General features: G+C 39.5%; 2 protein-coding genes across 2 annotated transcripts in view; one reads left to right on the forward strand and one right to left on the reverse strand.

Moving 5' to 3' along the window:
* Positions 1 to 25417, forward strand: part of LOC129773126 (fructose-bisphosphate aldolase-like) — a 609238-nt gene that overhangs the window by 424520 nt on the left and 159301 nt on the right. The window lies entirely within an intron of this gene.
* Positions 14470 to 25417, reverse strand: part of LOC129773125 (odorant receptor coreceptor) — a 30235-nt gene continuing 19287 nt past the window's right edge. The window contains exons 4-9 of the mRNA XM_055776688.1: positions 22355 to 22453; positions 22128 to 22245; positions 21180 to 21387; positions 15003 to 15207; positions 14777 to 14932; positions 14470 to 14705 (exon numbers count right to left, since the gene is read on the reverse strand). Coding sequence (XP_055632663.1) covers positions 14655 to 14705; positions 14777 to 14932; positions 15003 to 15207; positions 21180 to 21387; positions 22128 to 22245; positions 22355 to 22453 — 837 coding nt within the window. The 3' untranslated portion in view covers positions 14470 to 14654. The remainder of the gene's footprint in view (positions 14706 to 14776; positions 14933 to 15002; positions 15208 to 21179; positions 21388 to 22127; positions 22246 to 22354; positions 22454 to 25417) is intronic.

Below are 25417 nucleotides of genomic sequence, written 5' to 3' on the forward strand. Positions count from 1 at the left end.
TAACTACTTGGAAAAAGGCTGAATATATGAATATATACAGACGCACGTACGCACACAAATATCCATATATCGATGGCTTGAAGGAACTAAATATACACACGCTTATCTCCGTTTTGCGCTCTACTCAACAGTAGCCCTTTCTGTTAATATTGCCAGTCTAGATTAGCTTAGCTGTCATCCTTTCTGGAGAGAGTTCTTCTACCGTCATGTGAAACCAAATTTTCTCCAGCACGCACGCATTCGGCAGCATTTTGCGTGTTTTTCATTTATTTCATCGCATCATTACAATTGTTCGCTGGGCATGCGGTCGGAATGAAACTGGAATGTTAATAAACGGGTTGAACACTTCATGCTTCCGTTTTGGATTGCACGGGATGGTGTAATTAAACGAGAGAAAAGAAAAATTCAATAACGTCGGTTTTCCAATCAATAACATAATTTAATGATTAATGCAAGCTGTAATAACCAATTCACATTTTGCAAATTAATTTAATTTCTATGATTGACAAGATGACACCATAATGGAAACCGTTATGATCGATTCACATTCCAAACCAGTAACGCGGAGGTAAAGTCGAAATTTGGTTCGAACATGTTTATTCTTCAGCAACACGATCTGCATTCATTGCCCCAACTTATTTGATCAATTTTACACTAACTACAAGCTAATAAAAATAGCCTTAATTACAATCGCTCACAGAAATAATGCAACTGCCACGAGGAAACATAAGGCGTGTAGTGGCCAATTTCATAATGCACAAAGTATTGCGCTTCAGGTCGCTTTTAGCCAGATTACACACCAACGTTGTGAAGGCAGAGGGCACGGTATAGAAGTTCCATTACGGCGGGATTCCACTGGGACAACTTTTGGCCGACATTTAGTCTGCGCGATAAACTAACCATCCTTCATGATTGGCGTGTCGAATAGTGTCGACTTCTACTCGACAGTCGTTGCGCCTTGCCGATCAGTATTGCCTCTGTGGAACCCCAACTTTAGGGGCAGACAAATGGTCGAACAGAAAAAATCACTTGCTTGGTCCAAGAAAAGCAACCACAAATGAGCGGTGATATTTCCACTACCGCCTCCAATATTTGTTGGCAACAGCATCAATACACGCACATACGAACTAACATTATTTGGGTTTAGCACTAGCAAATCGCAACCAAAGTGTGGATTATGTCGCAGCTTCTGCAGCTTCTTAAAATTGATGCTGCGGTAGCGACGATAATTCGCAATTGATTAGTTCTGAAATTTGATTAGCAACGAAGCAAACTCATGCTACGGAACATAATATAAAATGCTCGAAGTTCACTCGGTCAATGTTATAATCCTTGAGATGGTTGCATCGTCTTGTGAACATAGAAATCATAAATTCTAATGGCAGGCCCAAATACACACGATGATTTGAGGTAACGTAATATTATATTGAATTATGTTCGGATTCAGCAAAAAAATTCCAGAACATTTATTTTCTTGGTGAGCTGACAATCAGGGCTAGTTATTTTCGAAGCTAATAAATGTGATTGAATTTTATTCATACAACTCTCACTTCCACTACAGTCATTTTCGGTGGATTAATTTCAGTGTATCGGGGTGAAGTGGAAACGAAATATTCTCTACGCATACAGTAACATTGATTCTTTTGTTTCGTTCCTTTCCTCTTTCGTTCTCTTACAAGTATAAAAGCAGAAGCTTTCACTGACGATTAAAACTGCTTGAGAGGGTTATATTTATTTTCATTTCGCATGTTAGAGGATGCTTGCTGCTTTCAAACGTAAGTTTTATTTTACCAAAATGGATCGTCGCGGACCGTGTTCAAAATTCTTCAATCACTTGTAAATAACATGTTTCTCTGTTATTTGGAATACATGTTTGTTACAGAAAATGTAATAAAATGAAAGACGGCACAGATCGGACTATTCCTTTCTCGAGTTTTTCACCCTCTCTAAGGGTGAAAAGAATAGTCCGATTTGAGCTGTCTTCATTTTATTATATTTCCTGTATCAAACGTGTATTCCATGTTACGAAGAAGCATGTTATTTGCAAGTACGCTGGATTTTTTTTATGCGTTTTTTTGCGTGATATTTTTTACGCTATTCGCTCAAAATTACGCGATTTTTTTACACGATTTGCTCGAAATTACGCGATTTTCGACAAGGTCTGCGCTTTCAGCGTGCCCACGCAGAATTGCGAGCGCATACACAACGCCGGAAGCACGCGCACGCACATACCATTGGGTGCACGAACACGCACACACACGCGCAAACATGCACAAACATGTGCATAAAAACGCGAGCGCACACAAACATACAAATGGACGCACAGGTGCGCACAAACGCACACACACAAGCACATACACGCGCACAAACGTGCACACGCACGGAAAGAATCTAGCACGCACGTGCACACACGCACACAAACACGTGTACACGTACGCACACACACCCACACATGCCCATGCACAAAAAAACGCGCACACCTGCACACAAGCAAGAAAAAAACACGCGCAAACGCACGTACACACGCGCACAGAAACACGCACAAATGCGCGCCAACACACCTACACATGCCCGCGCATAAAAAAAGCGCACACCTGCATGCAAGCAAAAAAAAACACGCCCAAACGCACACGCACACACGCACACAAACACCCAAAAAACGCGCGAACATACACAAACACCCACACAAATACACGTGCACGCACACAAACAAGCACAAACACAAACATCGGGCTGTCGAATACTCGGCTATCCGGACTCGAAGCTGACCGGTATCCAGTATCCGACCAAACCACTATCCGTTTCATCACTAATTTCACACTGACAACTAGCGCCGGTAAATAATTACTCCTGCAGGCATACTACACAACCCTCACTGCACCGTTTTCATTAGTTTCAGTGAATAAGTTTCGAATGCAACAAGGAAACATTCCTTTCTATACAAACTGCCAGAATACATGGATGCTTCAAATTAATTTCCAAGTGACGATTTCTAACGTCGCTTTGGTTTGCAGAATGAAAGGAATCAACGTGAAATGAAAGGAATATGTACGAAAGAGACGAGATATTTTTCTTATTGTGCGTGAAAAGAGAATAGATATATTTTTAGCCTGCATGGTTCTGGTTCTGTTCTGAGAAGCGATAGACACATTATTGAGTGACGATGTGCTAATTGAAGTGAAATTGTCAGGCCCTGCTGACAATAGCCTAGCTTGATGATTCCCCGCATGATTTTGTAGCTCAGAACCTTAAGACAATGGCGTCAGTTTGATGCAATGATTGCAATGCCAGAGACATCAGCGAGTGAGTAATTTGTTCGCGTCCACAGCTCAATCCGAAACGAAGACATGTGATGACGCAAAAGAAGGAAGAACAAGCGATATTCATTGCATTGCATACAGAACGATACTGAAAGTTTGCCTTCCTTCCTTGCTTGAGACTTTGAACTTCTTCAGTTTATTTGTCTCTAACCTCCAGAAAGGCGCTTGGAAACATTACTTTATCCATCACATTACTCTACACCCCCATTGCCTTGAGAAAGGCATTCGATCCCTCGCCGTCCAGCTCGCCCAGCAATGATGTTGTTCAGTCGATTTCCTCACGAAGAATGAAAGTTTGCCTCAGCGAAATCCACTGTTTATACTTTAGGCAAATATTCCCCTTCATTCTTCTTCTTTTCCTTTGTTCACGGAGACTTTACATCTTACGATTTCCCCTTCGTTGCTCGTCGATAAGTTGCTCGTTATTGACAGCTCTGTTCGGGAAAGCACACAAATGGACAGAACAAATGTATGAGGAAATGGGAATGCTTTTAATTTTCATTAATTTCAATAATATACAAACTAGGGGATTGTAATGTATAGTATATCAAACAAATCTTAGGGAATTTTCGATTTGTTTGGTATGTAAATCTCCAGAATCCGTTCTCGACAAAAATAGTTATTAACGTTAACTTTATTTCATAAAAACGTGACCTGTTTCCTGATTTGGCACCCTTAATGAAAGACGTAGTTCTACGTCAAAAACCAAACGCGGAGTAAACTAAAATGCGTCTATACCCAACGACTGCCCGATCGGGACTCGGTTTCAGAAAGTCTGAAAAATCTGTATAAATACAGAGTAGATATGGTAACCCTGCCGATTGTACTGTCCGGTGAACTCCCCGTTACCCAACACCTAAAATCCACGTAAGAATCGTGATAAGGTGCGGCACCAATTTCCTTCATAAGCGCTAAGCTCCATCACAAGCACTAATTACCGTAATATGCTCTGAGGGAACTTATACTCCCTCAGAAATGTGAGCTGAGGGAGAAATGTGGTATTGCACTGGTATTTTTTTACGCGGGGAGGCGGTTGAATAACTCTCAAGCAAATTGAAATAAACCACGAGTTTTGGTAGAAGTACTAGGAGTTTTATAGCAAAAGGTAATTTTAAAGAGTCTTTTTGAAGATCAATCAATGAACGTAACGTAAATGTTTGAAGGTACAGGGCAGACTCGTGAACATTCAACCAAAATTTTTAAACATCTCGATTTTCACCCCACTGTACATATAAATACCGCTTAAATTTCACCTTAACGTTGATAGGTAAATTTTTTTCGTGAAATATTTGAAATATATATAAAAAAAAATGTTTTCAAACTGTATATAATCAAGTCCAAAATTTTATATAAACGAATCAAATGTAATCGTCTCCGACTTTTATTGATAACAAAAAATAAATTTTGGGCGAGACAAAGTTTGCCGGGTCAGCTAGCTTACTATAAAGAAGACAATGAATTAGATCATTTTTAACTATCTCGAGAATGGCTGCATTTAGAAGGAAATTGATAATGAGCTTTTTTGTAAATCATATCAGGATTTATTGTTTGTGGCTAAAATTTATTGGTAACATACGAAAATTCAAAGTTTCGAAAATTCATAAAAATCGATGTTCCACAAATTCTGTCAAAAATAGTTTTACCTTCTTGGACTATTTTTTTAAATTTACAGAGCACTTTTTATATTTTGAGAATAATTATACCTATAGGACATTGGAAAATATATCTACTCAACATTTAAAAAAAACCTACTGAATATTTCTGCACACCATAAACCGCATTCATTGCATACATTTTCGTCCGATATTCGTCCGTGAGTGTGCATTTCACATTAATTAACTTTGCGATGGGGCGATCGAAGTGCATCTGATATATGTATTCTTTTTGCGCACTTCTCAGTCATCATGGTGGAGTGTAAAACCATTCAATCAGAACGAACCATTTATTTATTAACCATTTAGGCAAGGAGGTGAGCTACAGTGAACATATGACGCTTCCGATAGCTGCAGTTGCGTTGTGGAATTGCAAAATCACTGAACTTTTCTCCAGCACGCACGCATTCGGCAGCATTTTGCGTGTTTTTCATTTATTTCATCGTATCATTACAATTGTTCGCTGGGCATGCGGTCGGAATGAAACTGGAATGTTAATAAACGGGTTGAACACTTCATGCTTCCGTTTTGGATTGCACGGGATTGTGTAATTAAGCGAGAGAAAAGAAAAATTCAATAACGTCGGTTTTCCAATCAATAACTTAATTTAATGATTAATGCAAGCTGTAATAACCAATTAACATTTTGCAAATTAATTTAATTTCTATGATTGACAAGATGACACCATAATGGAAACCGTTATAATCGATTCACATTCCAAACCAGTAACGCGGAGGTAAAGTCGAAATTTGGTTCGAACATGTTTATTCTCCAGCAACACGATCTGCATTCATTGCCCCAACTTATTTGGTCAATTTTACACTAACTACAAGCTAATAAAAATAGCCTTAATTACAACCGCGCACAGAAATAATGCAACTGCCACGAGGAAACATAAGGCGTGTAGTGGCCAATTTCATAATGCACAAAGTATTGCGCTTCAGGTCGCTTGTAGCCAGATTACACACCAACGTTGTGAAGGCAGAGGGCACGGTATAGAAGTTCCATTACGGCGGGATTCCACTGGGGCAACTTTTGGCCGACATTTAGTCTGCGCGATAAACTAACCATCCTTCATGATTGGCGTGTCGAATAGTGTCGACTTCTACTCGACAGTCGTTGCGCCTTGCCGATCAGTGTTGCCTCTGTGGAACCCCAACTTTAGGGGCAGACAAATGGTCGAACAGAAAAAATCACTTGCTTGGTCCAAGAAAAGCAACCACAAATGAGCGGTGATATTTCCACTACCGCCTCCAATATTTGTTGGCAACAGCATCAATACACGCACATACGAACTAACATTATTTGGGTTTAGCACTAGCAAATCGCAACCGAAGTGTGGATTATGTCGCAGCTTCTGCAGCTTCTTAAAATTGATGCTGCGGTAGCGACGATAATTCGCAATTGATTAGTTCTGAAATTTGATTAGCAACGAAGCAAACTCATGCTACGGAACATAATATAAAATGCTCGAAGTTCACTCGGTCAATGTTATAATCCTTGAGATGGTTGCATCGTCTTGTGAACATAGAAATCATAAATTCTAATGGCAGGCCCAAATACGCACGATGATTTGAGGTAACGTAATATTATATTAAATTTTCGGATTCAGCAACACAAATTTAATTCAACTAGACATTGAATATACAAACATATCGTATAATTCTCAAATAATGACTAGTTTATTGATCCCAATAACCCGGCGGTTTACATGACGTGAGTATATTGGGGAATGTACTCACAAGCCTAGTGCGCAATACCCTCGCCTTGCGGAATTCAATAAAACAGTAGTTTGCATTCAGTTCTAATGAAATAGGTAAAAATCAACTCAACTGGTATTAGATACTGTGAACATTGAGCAAATTGATTTCTCAATAAAAAAAAATGGAGAGCGAAAAAAACTATTTACAGACTTAATCAGCCCAGTACCAAATATCCTCTTTATTTCACATTTCGATTATTTATTGTGATTCGATGCTATAGTTGACACTTGTGAATTTTCAATTTTTATATTTCAAAATAGTATTGGCTACGTATAAATAGAATGAAAAAAAAAACAATTCCGGAGATGAGAAATACAGATCAACACGAAAACGGCCTCTAGAAAAAGAAATCATCACAATGGACTCTTATCGAAACATATAGCGAACTTACTTAAACTATCTCTAGGAGGCAAACTTATAGTGGGCCCCACTTCAAAGACTTTCACCAATATTTCATAGGAAATTTTTTGGAGTGCACTGAAGAGCTCAGTATTAAATCGCACTCAATCCTTTCATTCGCATGTTGGCAATAAAATTGAGCGAACCAGCAGTTGGTAATTAAGTTCCGCTTTTATACTATGCCTGCTTGCGATATGGTGTTTTTCCGAATTAATTTTCGTGTGCACGTGTTTTTGATGCACGTTTCGCCCCAGCCCCAGTCAAATGCAGCTCGACCGTAAATTCGTATCTTTCACGTCCGCTTGTCCAAAGCGTATAACGCTGATGACTCTACGCATTGTGAGTTCTCTTTATGAGCGCTCAGGTTGCGAAAGCTTGCTTATAAAAAGGTTATTCAATTTCAACGTTTATTATATTTCACCTAACGAATAAATCCACGTAACACCCATCTGCCACTGTCAGGTAAAATAACCGCAACACATGAGCGAATTTGCTATTGGTGCAATTTTTTAAGAGAGAAGGATAATTTCGAGCAATATGACTCCTCTAATTAATCATAATCAACTTGTGCATTTCGTACGCTATATATCTCTTCTCTCTATCATATCTGCTGGCCGTTGCTTTATCATCATCACTATGTAGACATTGACTCCATCAGATGCGCGAAAGCCTAATGACCGACATTGATCGCGAAACTCTTGGTGCCAGGAAATGAATTGCGAAAATTAAACACTAATAACGAGCAACTCGAAGGGGGGAATTTACCGGAAAAAACGAGAAACTGCGTCAGCTGTTGTTTCCATATTCATACATACCCTGTTTTTCATATTTTTCTTTCTGCAATTTCTACAGCTCGTTTCATTTATTCGTCCTTCATGCTTCAGAAACCATACGTTGTTATTACTTCTTGAGAGTTATTTTTTCTCGTGTTGAATAAACCATATCTCGTGGGTTGCGGAGGGTACAGCTAAATTAATTAGAAACAAATTGTAGCCAAATATTGACGCTTTATATTAGATGTTAAGACAAATATTGTGCCCCGAATCTGGAAGCAATTGATGTCAAATTGCTAACGTTTTCAACAATAAAAATTAGTCACGGTGTTTTATAATAAGTTTTATAATGCTTGGTGATTTAATTTAAAATACTCTCTATCAATTTAAAACCAACCTTTCAAAAGATCTTTCTGATGTCGAATATCTTCAAATTGCATAAAACTTCAAGATCTACTGTCATCTCGAATTTTGTTTTATTGTCAAAAATTGACTCTCTGGGATTGAATTGTTTTATCGGAATACAAGCCAAAACGTACGGATTAGGGTTCCAATGAAAATGGTCATCTCGATTTCTCATACGGGACTTCCTGTGAAATATTGATTTGCACGATGAAATACTCTATGCAAAATATTAGCTCAATCGGATTCCATTTACTAGTGTCGCAAACGACAAAAATCAAACAACAAAGTATTTCTATCACCGCTCCTAGAATATGTGAACAGTCTTCCAAACTGATGATTTGTCGAAGAAAGCAGGTAGAATAAATTAAATTTCGCGAGAATTTCCTTGAATACTTTGCGCACAAAACTCCGGCCAAATGGCTACCGAGAGAACGATCTCTGTTCTTATATATAGGGTTGGGGAAAAAGAAATGTCGTATTTCTGATCGAAATTTGGCGCTTTATTTAACATACTTTAAATTATCCAATTTAAGTCAAATATGCGCCGTTTTGTTCGCAAACTTGTTGTCATTTAGAAGGCAACTTCATAATCCCCCCCTTATAACCTCCCCCTTCTTATTTGCAAAAAAAATCAGACAGCCAGTTTTCGCAAGCCTCTTTTGAGGCCCACTTAGTATCACCAAAAGCGTTTTGCATGGACCGGAAGAGATGATAATCACTTGGAGCCAGGTCCGGACTATACGGTGGGTGCAATAGGACATCCCATTCGAGCTCCCGTAGCTTCTGGCGGGTCATCAAAGATGTGTGAGGCCGAATTTTTTCGGCCGCCTTCGTTGCGGTTTTACCTCGCAGATAGTAAAATTGTATAATATGGCGAATTTTCTGCTTGGTGGACTCCATCTTTGGCGCGCTATCACCTGAGACTGAAACGGACAACCACAACACTGTCAAAACGACACTTGTAGCACAGATTGTCGTCTTTAAATAGCCGCATAGTATGATCCGATGTGAGAAGTACAACACAAGATATGTTTAAGTGTTGTCATATATTGACAATGTACGACATTTCTTTTTCCCCAACCCAATATATATTTTATTTATATAATTTGATTAAGTCATAAAACTCTTTAAACATAAGGTAACTATCGATACGGCATCTATAGTCGATATTTATACAAGTAAATGATCACTCCCACTGACCACTTTACCCTTACTACCCCTACGAAAACGAGCTTTGAATTTTGACGTAGGCGACAGCTAGTTCATGAGCGACTCTGTCAAATGTCTTTGGAAAGTCGGAGAAAAGTTCACCTGGCGACGTCTCTCCACCTTATCTGACAAGACGCCCATGCTGGTTATCAGGTTTTTTTTAATCGTTTATTTTTACAGACTCAGTTACATAAGTTAAAAGGAGTCAAACTCCTAACTGTATTGTTACACTCTGAGCACAACGGTGAACTTGCGTGCCCAAATCTGTGGAAATATAGTCTGAAGAAGCCATGGCCGGATAGGAATTGCGTGAGGTGGAAATTTACCCCACCATGTTTTCTGTGTACCCAGGTGGTGATGTTTGGTATCAACCTGTGGGTCAGTTATTCCACTCCTGTTGCCACTTTCTCATGAAGCCAGGTCTTGCTGTTACTCGCATTTCCCTGTTACTATGTACATTTGCTGTACACACAGGTCATCTTCAGCCAGAGTGATATCGATCGAAATCATTCCGGCTATGATACATTCCGTCTCCGCAGATATTGATCTGTAGACGCTCGCTAACCTCTAACGCTCTAACCGCCATTAACCCTTTCGTTACGAGCGTCGTCTATAGACGACATCCGCGCGACGAGCTGTGTGTACGAGCGTCGTCTTTAGACGACATGAAATTCATACTGCTCTTCGATCACACCAGCGCGATGTGCATACTTTTCGGCGCAGTGCTCCATACAGGGGTAGCACTTCGGCGGAGCACACTGCCGTAATGAGAGGGGTTAATCGGTATGTTCTATTCAGCAGTTTGCGGTTTTGTTGCAATTCAAGCGCTGCTTCTCAAACCGGCCCACCATATTGGAGTATCGACGTGGCTACGCTTGCTAGAAGGCGCCTCTTACAACTTATGAAGGCGCCTCTTACAACTTTATGCGCCTCTTACAACTTACCTAACGTGGCTCTTGAAATAAAGTCGGTAGTCGATAATCACAGCTAGGTATTTCAGCTCACGTTCGGAGACCATAGTGTGCGCCCATGGCCGAGTGGATAGCGTCCCACATTATCATGCCGGGGGTTCGGGTTCGATTGCCGTTCTCGCCGGGAGATTTTTCGTCAAAGAAATTTCTTCCGACTTGCACTGTGGTCACGCGTATTCTAAAACTTGCCACTCCAGAATACATCCAAGGCGTGTTATTCGGCATAGAAATCTCAACTAAGTAGTACTAATAAAAATGACGCAAGTAATACTTACGTTGAGAAAGCAAAAGTTCCACTGAGAACGTTAATGTCATCTAAGAAGAAGAAGTGTGCACCCCAACATTGATCTTCATCTTCACCAGTATCTTCTGTAGACACTCTCTCGACGTGCTCTTCGTCATCACTATATGGTGTTGCTGACCAACTCATCGGATCATGCTGCGGGAAGAACCCTTCAACAATATACTCTAACCTCACCGGATAGCTTTCACGAGGCAGCGATGGACCTTTAATGTTTGCCATCACCAGCCAATATTCATTGATCCAGGGGAGTGCATCGGCATCGCGGCATAGCTCTTAAAAACAATTCATTTTGCTATGTTTTATTCCATGCTTAAGCGCGTTTTTTGCTGCTTTGAATACTTCCCTACGCTTTGCTCTATCGTTAGTATTTCTGGCCCTTTACATTCTCCTCCTGGCAGTTACATACGAAGATTTCGTTTATTTCCATCGTCATTAGTGCAGTCATTCTAGCTTTATCGGTCAACCAGTTTCCGTTATCTGGAGGTACATGATACGGCTCTGCTCTGCGATTTGCCATAGCAATTGTTGTGCCGTGTCGCAGTGGTTAAGGTTTATCTGCGTTAGCTCCAATTAGTTATTGAAGCCAACGCCCTTTTCAAGACCGGATATCCCGATCCCCCTGTAGCATGATCGGTTTCTTCATTTGTCGTGCAGAGCATACATCATGGAAGGTTAGTACAAACTTTTGCCAAGTGCCCATTGTCACGCAATAGCTAACGCAAAAAATTTCAATAACTTCTACAAAAAGGAACCGATTTTTATTCCTGAAACACGAAAATAAAGCTTATTTCATGACATTTTCGATGTGACCACCCCATTTTTCGATAACGCGTTTTAAACGGTGAACCAAATTCTTCATGCACAACTCTAACATTACGACTGCGATGATGTTGAAAATCCAAGTTATTTCTTCTTTAAGTTCCTCCAAATTTTGTAGCTTATTAACATAGCAACGGTCCTTCACGTACCCCCAGAGGAAGTAATCGACGACGAGAAATGTTGAAGTTCTTATTAGAGGACAAAGTTTCATTAAGGCTTCGCTTGCTCGAGTAATACGATTTCACTAAAAATACACGTTGTTGTAAATTATATATTTTGACACTAAAAAGCCGAATATTATCGTCCCGAAGTGGGGAATGCAGTTTTACCATCGACGAAGCGAAAAACATTTTTATAAGGAGCTATTCGATTTTTTTTCTTGCGTGAGCGTCTAATCTGAAAGACCCTGTACAAAAGTCCGATCTATCAGGTCCTTTGCAGTACTTAGGATGGTGGCCAAAATCCATGCATTTGAAACATCTCATTACTTGCTGAGTAGTTCTCAGGGAACACACTGTCCATCCGACTCTAATTTTGCCAATCTCCAGCGACTTAATTGCTGCGGTTCTTGGTAGTCTTATTGTTGCTGTTAGAGTATTTTCATATGGTTTCAACAGCCGAATTGTTAGGGAGACTTCTTTCAGCTCGAACTGCTCATTTAGGTCTGCATTCGACCACTATTTCTTGGGACAGAGCTCTAATTTTCGCTGTTTCTCCCAACGATTCCTCAACAAGCTCCTCAAAGGCCGAGCTTTTAATCGTTGGGTCCTTTTTAAGTTCGAGAAGCTTTTCTCCTTTTTGGGTGCGTCTTACTCTGGTCACGTTTTCTCCGAGATTTTTCCTAGGCTATGGTTTATCATTCTTCTTCTCTTCTTATTTCTTTCTTTCGACTTTTCGCCACTCATTCATCTCTTCTTTGCTACCATCTTTCTGTTCTTTCGCTGTTCTTTTCTCATCAGGATTTAATCTTTTCCTTTTCACGGTTAGCAGGATAGGATACCCCATTGGTGCCGGAACCCCTTCTTTCGGCTCACTCGGCACAGCCTCTTCTAGTGCTCTTGCTCTCCAGGATTACTGTTCGCGTTCTGCTGCTGGTTCTTGGTGTTGGTGGTTGGTTCAGCAACGGTGATCTCATTATCTGTCCCCTTCTCGTAAAGATGCCTACTTCTTCATTTTCGCTCTCGATTTCTATTAAATTTGTTTGATAACTCATGTTTTGTTGGGTCCCAACTCAGAGCCGCTATCTCCACTTGTTGTACATAGTCGCTTGCCTGTAGGATCCACTAGCAGTGAAAGTTTGAACAAGAACGATCGCGTGAGGATTTGGACCGGACCGAAGATGATGCAGAAAGTTTTGATCACCTACTTGTTCGTATTAAGCAGATGATTGACGAGGGAAATGCTAAAATTGAGAGGAAAATAGATTCCAGCAACGAGGCTCTTGTCACTGATATCATGACCTTACGTGATGAGGTGAATCAATTTGAGACAGATTATGCTCGAGAACTGAATGGACTGAGTGAATCACACACTCACTTTTATATTCCGAATTCTGCATCAAAATTGTCTTTGGACGACTTTTGGAGCTTATAAAGACAAATATTTTGAGATGCAGAACTCGTCAATATATTAAATTTATTCGAAGTCATTGATTTTTTTTTCACCCAAAAGCTCATTATTACAAATTTAGTTCACTTGTATACTAAAAAAAAACATAGTTTTGTAAATTTCACATTATGTAGAGCCAATGCCCTTTCAAATGATGCCAATAAACATTTTTATGTTTTCCCCAGAAAGAACGACAAACAAATGAAGAGAGCGTATTGTTGGAGAAGTAGATTTGAGTTATTGGCAAGTTCTGCATCGCAAAATGTTTGTCTTAGTAAGCTCTAGAAGTGTTCTGAAAATTTTAAATATAAAAATTATAGCTAGACAACGGTTTTTTTCCATGGTGACCCAAACGCAACTTAGAAAAAGCACTATATCGGCTATTTCAAGAGATAGAAAAAAACTCTATTGTACAAAGTTGCTTAAAATAGCTGGGGCTACAACATTTTAGAACTATATTTACCTCTATCTACAAAGATAAGTAAGTTAGATTTTTTATTTCATCGAAAATTTTGGTCACCCTATTTTTGACAACATAAAAATGAGCGCTCTATCTATGTAACAATATTGTCGAAGACAGTTTTTATCCAGAGAATAACTGTCGAGCTCTACATGCTAATTTCCACTTAAGTGCAAAATTACCACTTTCCGGACCAATGTGCATTGTGAGTTGGTTACGATCGGTCGCTGTCACCTTTTTTTTTTTATTCCTTTTACATTAGATGTCATTATACCCTATCGCATTCATAGGCGTAAAACGGGATTCCGTTGAGGCAACTTTTAGGCAACATCGTTGTCGTTCCATCGAATCAACACAATTAATGTTAATGCGTTAAACCAACACTTTTACCTTTTTAATGAGTTTGAAACGCAGATAAAATAATACAGTTGTATTTCTTGTAAACCAGCAAGAGTATAAACGCAACTCATATGAAAAGTTCTGATATTTAACCCTTTCATTATGGTGGTGTGCTCCGTCGGAGTGCTTCCGTTGAACGGCCACTGCGCCGAAAAGTATGCATATCGCGCTGGTGTGATCGATGTGCAACATCATCCTGATGTCGTCTATAGACGACGCTCGTAGCGAAAGGGTTGATGGCAGCATCCTGCTACGCAAGATCGGCGCTTGTAACATGCTTTTTTTCATAATAAGAATAATTTCACAATTCATTCATATGAAACCTCAATTGGAGTTCCACGTATGTCCAGTGAAATGCCGCCACGTATATTTAAAAACCCCCGATGGTTACCTGCTGTTGCCAAACAAACTTTATTCTATCTCTATAAAATATTCAACAACTATATGTGTCACTTGAAGCGATTGATTTGCTACATGTCATGTATTGCCGTTTTTGTTCGTCAATGGTAGTTGATATATAGGAAAATTGTTTCAATAAAAAGCAGTCCAATAAATTGCCATCTGCGGTGTGTTTACTTCAGCTGCACCAGCACCATGAAATAGGTAACCACAGCTCCCAGGACCTGCATGCAAAAGAGAAGTGAACACATATTAAACGTGGATCAGCATGATTGATTTTTCGCTCGTATTTTACCGAAGCAAACAAATCCAGCGACACGGTGAAAAACTTGGCTCCCGAAATAGTCATTGCCTTCTGGCACTGTTGGCACACAATCTGGACGAATGTTTTCGCCTCTTCTGACCCATCATACCAGTGGCATGAGTAGGCAGCCTCCATCACCGATGAACTCTGTGTTGAATTAAATACGATTATAATTGGCGTTTGTGAAATGAAAACATATATTGCGATTAACAGTTACCTCCTCAATAAGCCGATTGCCGAAGATGCAGAATAGAAAGACCTGTGCCAACGCATACACTAGGTAACCGATGACGGTCAGTCCATACACGTTGAGCCCATCGATCTTGGTGGCCTGGTAAGCCAACAGGGTCAGTTTGATGGTCGAGGTCAACATGTGCAGCAATAGGGCCGCTCCATACGTATCACCGATTGCCGAGACGAGTCTGGGGAGAACGAGGTGGTGGTTGGATGAAATCAACGGCAGAGGAGAGTCGTATGTATGTGGGAAAAATGAATCAATATGAACCGAACGATCCAATTTAGTGTCGATTCTCAACATCACATAGAATCGCTCGGTTTGCATAACGAATAGATGTGATTGCAAATCGAAACAGGGAAATGAATAAATAATTTTCCGATATTGATTCGTTTGGTGGGAAACCTTTCAGATGACACTTGTATCAAAGAACTATGAATCATGGCTATAAGTGGCCCTATACTTGACGCTATATTTGATTCCTATGAAACGGTGAGCGTTATTTGATATGTGCCGGATCTGGGAATATTGCTTTCTTTTTCGTTTGCTTCTGTTTTTTCCTGTTTGATGATAAGTATATTTCAGACGTTCATTGCAAATGTACATCGTAAAAGTAATTTATGTACATTTAACTGCGTCACTTTTTCGGAACCTCCCGAATAATTGCGCTCGTTAACAGCAAATTTACTAGCACAAGCGATATACCGTAATGACACACGACATGAATTATTCGACTTAAATGTTCCCAAAAGCTTGGCCTTCGACTTTCATTTGAATATTAGACGTCTTTCAATATCTAGTAGTATCAGTAAATCATTTTTGTTGTTTTTTGTAATGAAGTTCTTCCATCGTGTGTTATCGTGCTAACATGTAATAAACATGTAAATAATTATAAATAATTTTGAACCAAACAAAACTCAAAACAGCAACATTATCACTAAAGCTAAAACATGTCGTACACTAAGATATACATTTTTTCTCAGTCCGTCACTCCATTAAACGCAGAAAAATAAATTCAGTATGAATTATTAAAGCTCGAGAAATGAAGGGTATATTATTTTACGCTGTTTTGACATTGAATATCAACACTTTTTTCTCAAAACAAGTTACGTAGAGATCAACATAAGAAGAAAAAAAAAGAGCTGGAGGAATAGTTGCCGCCCTCCGTAATTTATAGCGCGTATTCAATTTTCCGCCTCATAGAAATAATACTTCGCATCGACGCCTCATCTTTCCGTCCGTTTTACTACTTAGAGTGTAGGCGATTCGAATTCACTTTGGCTCTTCCGTGGCGGCTCCATTGTCGCTATTCCCGCATGCGATGTATCCATGACATGGATTCCATGTAGGTACGAGTACCAAATGAAAGGCAAGATGTGGAAAATGCCAAAATGTGATTTTTTTCTCCTATGCTTTCCCCAGCTATATTATACATGCTGCATTCGAAGCGAGTTTCCCGTCTTTTCCAGCTGGCTATAAGAGCACGTCAAGGATGTCGTTGTCACCGCACTCTGTACAGCGCGGAACAACACAAAACGGATACTTCACACTGGGCGGGGAAGGGGTGGCTTTTATCGCTCTATGAAGCCGGGATGAAATCCTCTTCATTCTCGAAATCGTTATTTATGTACTTCATAGTTCTACAAGGGACAAACACAAAGCATTCCTTCGTTAACAGGAATATGCCATATGAGTGAGGGAGGCAGAACGAAGCTCTTGCCGATAAAAGGAAAACGTCTTTGAAATTAGTTGTGGCCTTGATTGTGGATGTTGTCCACATATCTAGAGCGTGACTTTATTTGTAACTGGATTTAGTCCCGAATATTGAACCGATATGCCTTGAATCATATGTTTGTAAAGGATGAAAAAATGTATGTAAAATGATGAAAAAAGTAATGATTATCTCCTTCTCCATCCCTCACCACTCGCTCGATATGCAAAAAAAAATTCAATAATTTTGCGAAACAAATGTCGAAAATGATCGTTTTAGCACACTTCCGACCAAGTAATATCAACCAAACTCCAATCGATTACTCACAAGATATTAAATTTTCATATGCCGTCGCAATGAATAATGAAAAACGTCGGAAAACTCGAACTAGTGCTCTGAAAGTTAAATTTTCATTTTTCAATTTTCCGCAATGGTTTTGTTCGTATTGGTGAAGGCATCGTTATTTTTTCGGCTCTGACGCTAGACAACATCACGCAACAGCTACAAAATCAACTCAATAAAATGTTATTCCTGAGTCATAGCGTTTCATGTCATGAAAATCAATAAAATAAAATTGTGTTGATATCAATACAATTATTATTTTTACGTTTAATGGGTCTATAATGTAAGGCTTAGCAACTTTAACATTAGTTAAGAAAAATGTATTGCAGAGCTCGGAACACTGCCAAGGCTGCCTCTCCTGTCAAAAATAGTAAGCGGAAAAGTATTGCATTCAATCAAAATGACTCGGCCAACGAGAAGGGCTAAAGCTCTCCAACGTGGATATGTGAAAAAATACAATCAACGATTGAAAATATTAATGAATCGGGACTGTGCGGAAGAATTTGTCAATACCAAAAGAACCCCAATTAGTATCTATCTTCATCTTCTATATATATAAAAATGGATTTCTGTCTGTCTGTCTGTCTGTCTGATTCATATGGACTCGGAAACTACTGAACCGATCAACATGAAAATTAGTATGTAGGGGTTTTTGGGCCCGGGAATGGTTTTCGTGATAGTTTGAGACCCCTCCCCCATCTCTAAGGGGGGGCTGCCATACAAATGATACACAAATTTCTGCATAACTCGAGAACTAATCAAGCAAATGGAACCAAATTAAGCATATAAAGATTTTAGGGTGCAATAAATGTTTCTATGATGGTTAGACACTCTACTCCCCTCTGTAAGGGGGGGCTGCCATACAAACTAACACAAAATTTCTGCATTACTCGAGAACTATTCCAGCAAATGGAACCGAATTAGACATATTGAGGTTTTAGGATGCAATAAATGTTTCTATGGTAGTTAGACTCTCCACCCCCATCTTTAAGGGGGGCTGCCATACAAATGAAACATAAATTTCTGAATTACTCGAAAATTAATATAACCCACCCACCCAAAAAGTCGATTTTCGGCAAAAAAAATTTTTCGAGATAACACCAGATCTCGAGGTTTCATGCATTTTTAAGTCATTTAGCATCGAAAAAAAAATTCGACTTTCCAAATTTCCTTTACTCCCCCTTGGATGATTTTCGAGGATCAAAAAATCTAACCTTTAAGCGCTTTGAGGCACCCCTAACTCATGTCCGATTGAGCTAAAACTTTGCACATGTCATTTTTTTTTGGGCCAATAAACAAAATGTATATGGTCGGTTTTAGAAATGACCATATTCGCTGCCACCCAAATATACATCCAGTCACCCATGCTATCTTAGCGCCAAATGCGTACCGAAGAGAACAGAACAATTTGTGCTAGGTAATTTTCCGCTCAAGAATAGTACTCTTAAGAGCGGAAATTTTTTTAGACTACCCAAAAGCTGACATATTCTCACAAGAAAATAAAACGAGCGTTTTACATATTTTATCGTTCGAACAGCTTCTATTGAGCTGAGTGTATGTGTTCCGCTACACAGAGCAAAAATCTCTTCAATCTATGAAAGACACCGGAATTTCCAATTTATTTTCCAAAGCCATTACAGGTCGAACTCGATTATATATAGACGACCATTTTTCAACAATTATTTTCAAATCCTATACATACTCGAATCTAAAGAAAACAATTTTTTCATTAATGTATGAATGTCAAACATTAATAGAAAAATAGCTTTTTTGTGATTCGATTATGTATTGGATTCGAAAATTAACGTTGAAAGTGGAATTGCGATTATATATAATCGAGTCCGACCTGTATATACGACCCATCAGTGAAAACCATAAGAGGACTACGTGTTTTAAACATTTGAAAAACATCATGTTAATATTATTTTCATTCAAATTACAACGTTTTGGAAGTATATTTATTAATGATAATTATTAAACTGATGAATTAAAAAGGTACAAAAAATCAGGGAAAATCAGGATCATTTCAGTGAAACCAGGCAAAATTGAGTGTTTGTCAGGATATCAGGAAACGTGCCACAAAGTCTGGGAAATCCTGAAAAATCATGAAGGTTGGTATCTCTGCGTGTAGCAGTTACAATGTTAGGAACAGAAATTTCAGTCTACAACTAACTAACGGCTCCAAAATCACCGATTGGAAAATTCGCTTTCTCTTTAACTCGATGCTTAATACAAGATCCGAATGACAATATCGCTCACTTCTGTCGGGAGCAAAGTATTTGTAGCATTGAAATTGAAAATTGAGAAATTCTCAATCCTCAATCTCGAAAGGGCATATCATGTTGATTGTATTGCTATTTTATACGGGCCTTATTTATATTGGAAGGAAAATTTATGTGATATTGTGCTCGGCTTCGATAATGCCGGTAGTATATCCGTCAGGCGTAAAGAAAATTACATAGATTTTGTTTTGTGTTGCAGCTTTCAAATGACTTACGATTCATTATGTTATTTACTAAGAATAGGTTTAATGACACAGGATATTTTTAGAGGGATAAAACATTTTAATTGAAGTAAAACGCAGATAAATAGTGTTGATTGACTTTTTTTTTGGCTTTGTTCGCTAGATAATTATTTGGCTTTTTTATTTGAATATGAGACCCGACATATGACTATCTCAGCTGAGTCGGAAAAAAATCAATCACAAAGTCCAATTTTCGATAATTTTTTACAGCGATAGAGATTGTATTGAAGGGATAACAATCTTCAGAGGTATTAATCATCGGCGGTTTTTTGACATAGACCTAAGGCTCTCCCCATATTCTGTATCGTGAGTGCCGAAGTCACTCGCTTTATTATGAAAGCCTTGTGGATGTTTAGCTCCTATTTTATACCCGAGTTGATGACAGATGAAGTCACGAGTCCAAATCTCATCTAATGTCAAACTATAGTCACCACATTCGCCTTCCACAATACTATGACTTCAGCTATATTACGTTATTCGCCGTGCATAATCAAAGTCTTCATGTAGCTCCACAAGAATAGTCCATCGATGCTCAATCGGAAGTCAATTCACAGGTCCATTACGCGAACGTATTCATTCGCCGAATGGTTATTTCAATAAATTGATTATGGCACAAGCGGTGTAGTGATTTGCACTGTACTTCAGAAAAATGTTAAGATAGTGAAGTAATCAAAATAATGTTTGAAGGTATGGAACCTAATTTGAAATGTTATCTAAATAAAGGAAAAAAAAACTATATTTTGAGCCCTATTTATTTCCCCTACTTTCCTCTTCTTCTTCTCTTTCAATTTTAAGTATCCCATGACAATTTTTCTAACTTTATCAATACAACGTGTAACAGGTTACGATATGAAAATATGAATAATTTTAATGCATATTAATGCTTCGCAGGGGGTCTCCGTAGCCACATTGGTTGCGCGTTCGCTTAGTAAGCGATCGATCGTGAGTTCAAAACTCAGGACCCTCATGGACCATCTTTGTGTTGTTACAGAATAGCTACGTCCACGCAACAATCATCAGCGATGGAGATCGATCCACGGTCGAAATTAGATCGATTCATCCATACAACTGCTCTGCTCTACAAGACACATCGGGCTGCTGTTCTATAAATAGCTCAACAATGATCAATCAACTTTCTCCGCTGTCCGGTGGTCTAACTGGATAATGGAAGAAAAATACAATACAGAATACTCTTACGCCTAAATGGCTACTGTGTAAATGTATAGAAGGTATAGAAGGAATATTGGCGAATGGCAACTGTGTAATGTAAACCACGATTAAAATTCGGCTCTGTTACAGCTAAAATGCTAATGAGCCTGGAATAAATAAATGGGATAAAAAAAAATGCTTCGCAAATTACATTTGTCCTTTTCTTTTCATTTATTAATATCTAGACTTTGCAATTTATTTTTCCATAAGAATATATGGAACACTGAAAGTTTCATTAGGAAACAATACAATGAAATAATGCATGTTATGTTTTGATTAATATGAGAATCGTCTTAACAATTTTGTCGCATATGATACATACTACATGTGTCCCCAGAAAGAATTCCAGCAGGTTCAAATAGGGTACACTCACCTAACCACATGCTTGTGCCTTTCGACCCAGTATTTGATCGCACTCCGAGCCATCATCTCCTGTTTACGAGTGAGTCCATTAGGATTTCCGTTCATGCCATTTTCTCCGAATGTCTGCAACGTTGATGGAGCCCGGAATCGAGCGCCCCAATCCGCTTTCGAACTGTAGATACCACTCAGATCGAAGTCCTTCATATCGGGATCTTTCTCTGTAAGAAGTCATGTTCCATCATACTATGTTATACAAAAATGCCGCTGATTCTTCCGAACTCGTATGGAATGCTGCCCTGCACTACACTCGCTAGGTCAGACAAATTTAAACTTCGGACATAAATCAAGTACCAGATTTAACAATTTGATCATAGAATTGATACAGCTTAAGCCACTGGAGCGTAAAGTACACTCATGTGTCAAACCGCTGCCACTTGCACAGTCGCTGGCCAGAGATTGGATAAAATGTGAAATTGCAGCCGTACTGTGTCATTCCGGTCTTCGGGAATGCTTTTGGGAGCGACAAGCGGCGAAAAGGAAATACGTGAATGAATGCATCACACGAGCCACGCCTCGCTTCACAATTTCATATCCTTTGAAAAATGCGGTGCCCTCAAGTGAAAATTAATTTGGAAATTCACGAAACCATTTCTAAATAAAACATTGGCGACGACATAACGCTTCTATTGTTCTACAGAATGTCTTCATAATTAATCAGAAGTGTTCAAATACTTCTATCATGTTCATCGTAGTTTAGTGTACCGCTTATCGTAGATAGATTCGATTTTTTTTCTAGCTGCAGTTTTGCAACCGGTAGTCCGGAGTGCAGAGAATGAAGAAAACTAACGGACCAACGAGTCAGAGTGTGGGACTTCTGGTCTATTTTTAAACACACATTTCAAGGTATATGCTATCTATGATTCCATACTGGTACATTTCATTCCAGTTTACAGCTTACCTTCGTTTATAATCAGTTCAGATTTGGACCCGGCGGAAATAGCACGGAACAGGGCGGCCGAGTTGGGACGATAGGTATCCAGAGAGGCGGAAAGTTCCATCAGCGGCTGCATGATACCCTGTGGGGGTTTATGAAGGAAAGGAGAAGAATGCATCAGACATTAAAAATGAAGAATGAAGGGGATTGTAATTAACTTTTTTTTTCTCTCTCATGGGTGCAATATTTACCTTCAAATGTTGAAGTTGTTCGCAAGCAAACAGCAGCCAGGAGCAGAATAGAACATCGGCCAGGTTGGACTGGCACATTGAATAGAGCAGGAAATAAATCTAGGAAGAATAAACAAACAGAGTAGGAACCTCGATTTAATATACATGATTCAAAAAAAAAATCTAATAACTACTTTAAATGATAAGAATGTCAAGTGAACATCAGGCAATTTTACCTATTATCGGCCAACGTAATCTTGCGGTGGTACGAAGCACAAGCGAAAGTCAACACATTTTAACATTTTAACATTAACATTTTAACCTTTATTAAAGAAAAACTCAATCAATGTGATCTTATGATACATTGTAAAAAACAAATCTTATGATACATTGTAAAACACAACAAATTTTTTAATTTGTTGACTTGTTGACTATAAAAATTCAAAATAGTAGGGGAAAGGGGGGCAGTTTCGGACAACGCTTGTAAAAATTAAGTGGTACAATTTTCAACAAAATTAAAAATATAAGTATGTTAACAGCCCTTCCACCAACAGCTGTCATATGGTTTGACATCTCCTAGTCGTTTATTACTTACGAAAAAAAACACAGTGCCTTTTTTTATACACATTTCGAAACTTTTGAGCTTGAAGTTGTAAGTATTTCCCTAATTCCTTTGTGAACGATTTAGAAATATAAGTACACCACCTCAGTTAGTAACTAATATGAAATGGAAAAAAACGTGCATACAACGGGGAAATAAAGGTCTATTTATTAGATAAAATTATGATTTGTCTTCGGATGGTGGTGGGGCACATTCGGACATCGTTCAAGGGGCACATTCGGACACTGTTTAATACCTCATAAAATTTGTGTCTAATTGTTCTTTACTAACGAACATCAATTTAGTCTGATTCTCAGACCTAATGATGGTTCGAAACTACAAAAAGAAAACCGATAGAACCAGCATCAACGAAGCTGAAATGGAAAGAGCTATCGAACTAGTTTCGAATAAAACCTTTTCATGATTCTAGCTCACAGGTGATTCTTCGGCATAAGCTTCGAGTAACCGGTCATGTGCTGTGAGCGTCTCCGTTAAAGCATTGTTTTCGGTTACCGTTGGCTGTTATTTTTTTTTTATCGCCCGGGTGTGCTTTTTTCGCGCGTTTTCGAACTGTTCGAGATATCGTAAAACGCAGTGTGAACTCGGAATTAGTGAGAAAAGCAGAATCATCAAAGCCTGGCAAGGCCAGCCGGCTTTCAGTTTTCGCCGATTTGTCGCCATCGCAATCGAAGTCGGACATCGGTGCTCAGTTGCACGCACACAATACCAGCGCGATTCGCTGTTCACTTACAGCAGTGTGAAGGAGAGCATCACTTCTTAGTGGTGTGTGATAGTGCCGAGCGCTCAAGCGCTCCGATTGAGAAGCAAGCAGCGATTGCCAGTTCATCAGCACTGGGTGCATTGTGGTGAATAGAAATAAATAAGATATAAGATTTTATTTTTTTTATTTTTTTTTTATTTTTAATTATTATTATTATTAAAACAAAATATTAGATTAGAGGTACCAATTACGGAATGGCAGAAGGAGGGGGAGGATCTCCAGATATGGAGATCTCTGATGATGACTCCCCTCTGGTTGAAAAAACAAATAAAGGAACAGCGAAGACACTTAAACGCGTTCCTACATCAGAGGATGTTTCGTCCGGGGACGAGTCTGCTAACTCTAGCAAGCCCCCCTCTAAAAAACCTGCAAATATCTCCTCTCCAACCCCCCTCGCTCCTACCCCAGCTCAGATTTCGCCTCCCCTTCCTGTTGTCCCCGATCCCCTTCAATCCTCGTCATCTCCTTCTCCTCCTGTTGTCTTCTCTCCACGTGTCAAGGTCTATCCTGAAGATGCACCTGGAACTGGTCCGTGGGTTGTTTTCTTCAGGCCTAAGCCAAACGGAAAAGCACTTAATGTTATTCAGATCATGAAAGATCTGGCAAGATACTCCTCCGTGACAGAAATTACGAAGGTTAGACCGACCAAACTGCGTGTTGTCGTGGCTGATCGGAAAGACGCAAACGGTATTGTCGTCGACCAGAGGTTTACCCTGGAATATCGTGTCTACGTGCCTTCCCATGACGTAGAAATCTCGGGGGTGATAACCGAAACGGGTCTGACGTGCAAATCAATTATGGAAGGAGATGGCAGATTTAAAAAGCTGCCTTTGATTAAGTTTAAAATCTTAGAATGCCGACAACTCGGCAAAGTCTCCCAGGAAGGGAAAGAATCGAAATTTACGCCGTCCGACTCGTTTAGAGTCACTTTTGCTGGCTCCGCCCTCCCTGACTACGTTATGGTGGACAAATTGAGGCTACCGCTGCGACTCTTCGTGCCAAAGCCCATGATTTGCCTGAAATGCAAGTCAGTTGGTCACACAGCAGCTTACTGCGCCAACAAGGAGCGCTGTGCCACTTGCGGAGAGCAACATGTGGACAAATCCTGCAGTGCGATTGAGCAAAAGTGTCCATATTGCGGAGGAAATCCGCACGTGCTCTCGGCTTGTGAAACTTACAAGAGTCGCTGGGAGAAGCAGAAGCGCTCTTTAAAGGAACGCTCGAAGCGCACTTTTGCGGAAATTTTGAAGGGCGCTTCTCCATTGGCCCAACAGCAACAACCTTTAACCGCAAACAATGTCTTCGCTTCGCTGCCAGTTGACGAAATGGAAGCGGATACAGCTAACGAGGGCACACCGTACATCTTCCAAGGGAATCCCCGGCGCAAAAATGTGACCACTCCCAAAGTTCAAGGACAAGCCCCTCCGGTTATACCCTCTGTTAGCATGCCTAAAAAATCGAGTGCAGCGGACAAGCAAAATCAGGTTCCTCCTGGCTTCCGTGGGAATAATTCACCTTCGAACGACCCAGCACTCGAAGGGACATCAAAAACCCCAACTGTCCCTATTTCACCGACCAGTTCAACTTCCCAATCGGGATTTATAAAGTTGACTGACCTTGTGGCTCAAATCTTCACATGCTTTAATGTTTCCGACTCCATCAGAACCATTGTCATTTCAATGCTTCCAGTATTAAAGACAAT

Source organism: Toxorhynchites rutilus, chromosome 3 (genome assembly GCF_029784135.1).
Source record: "Toxorhynchites rutilus septentrionalis strain SRP chromosome 3, ASM2978413v1, whole genome shotgun sequence".
Lineage (NCBI taxonomy): Eukaryota > Metazoa > Arthropoda > Insecta > Diptera > Culicidae > Toxorhynchites > Toxorhynchites rutilus.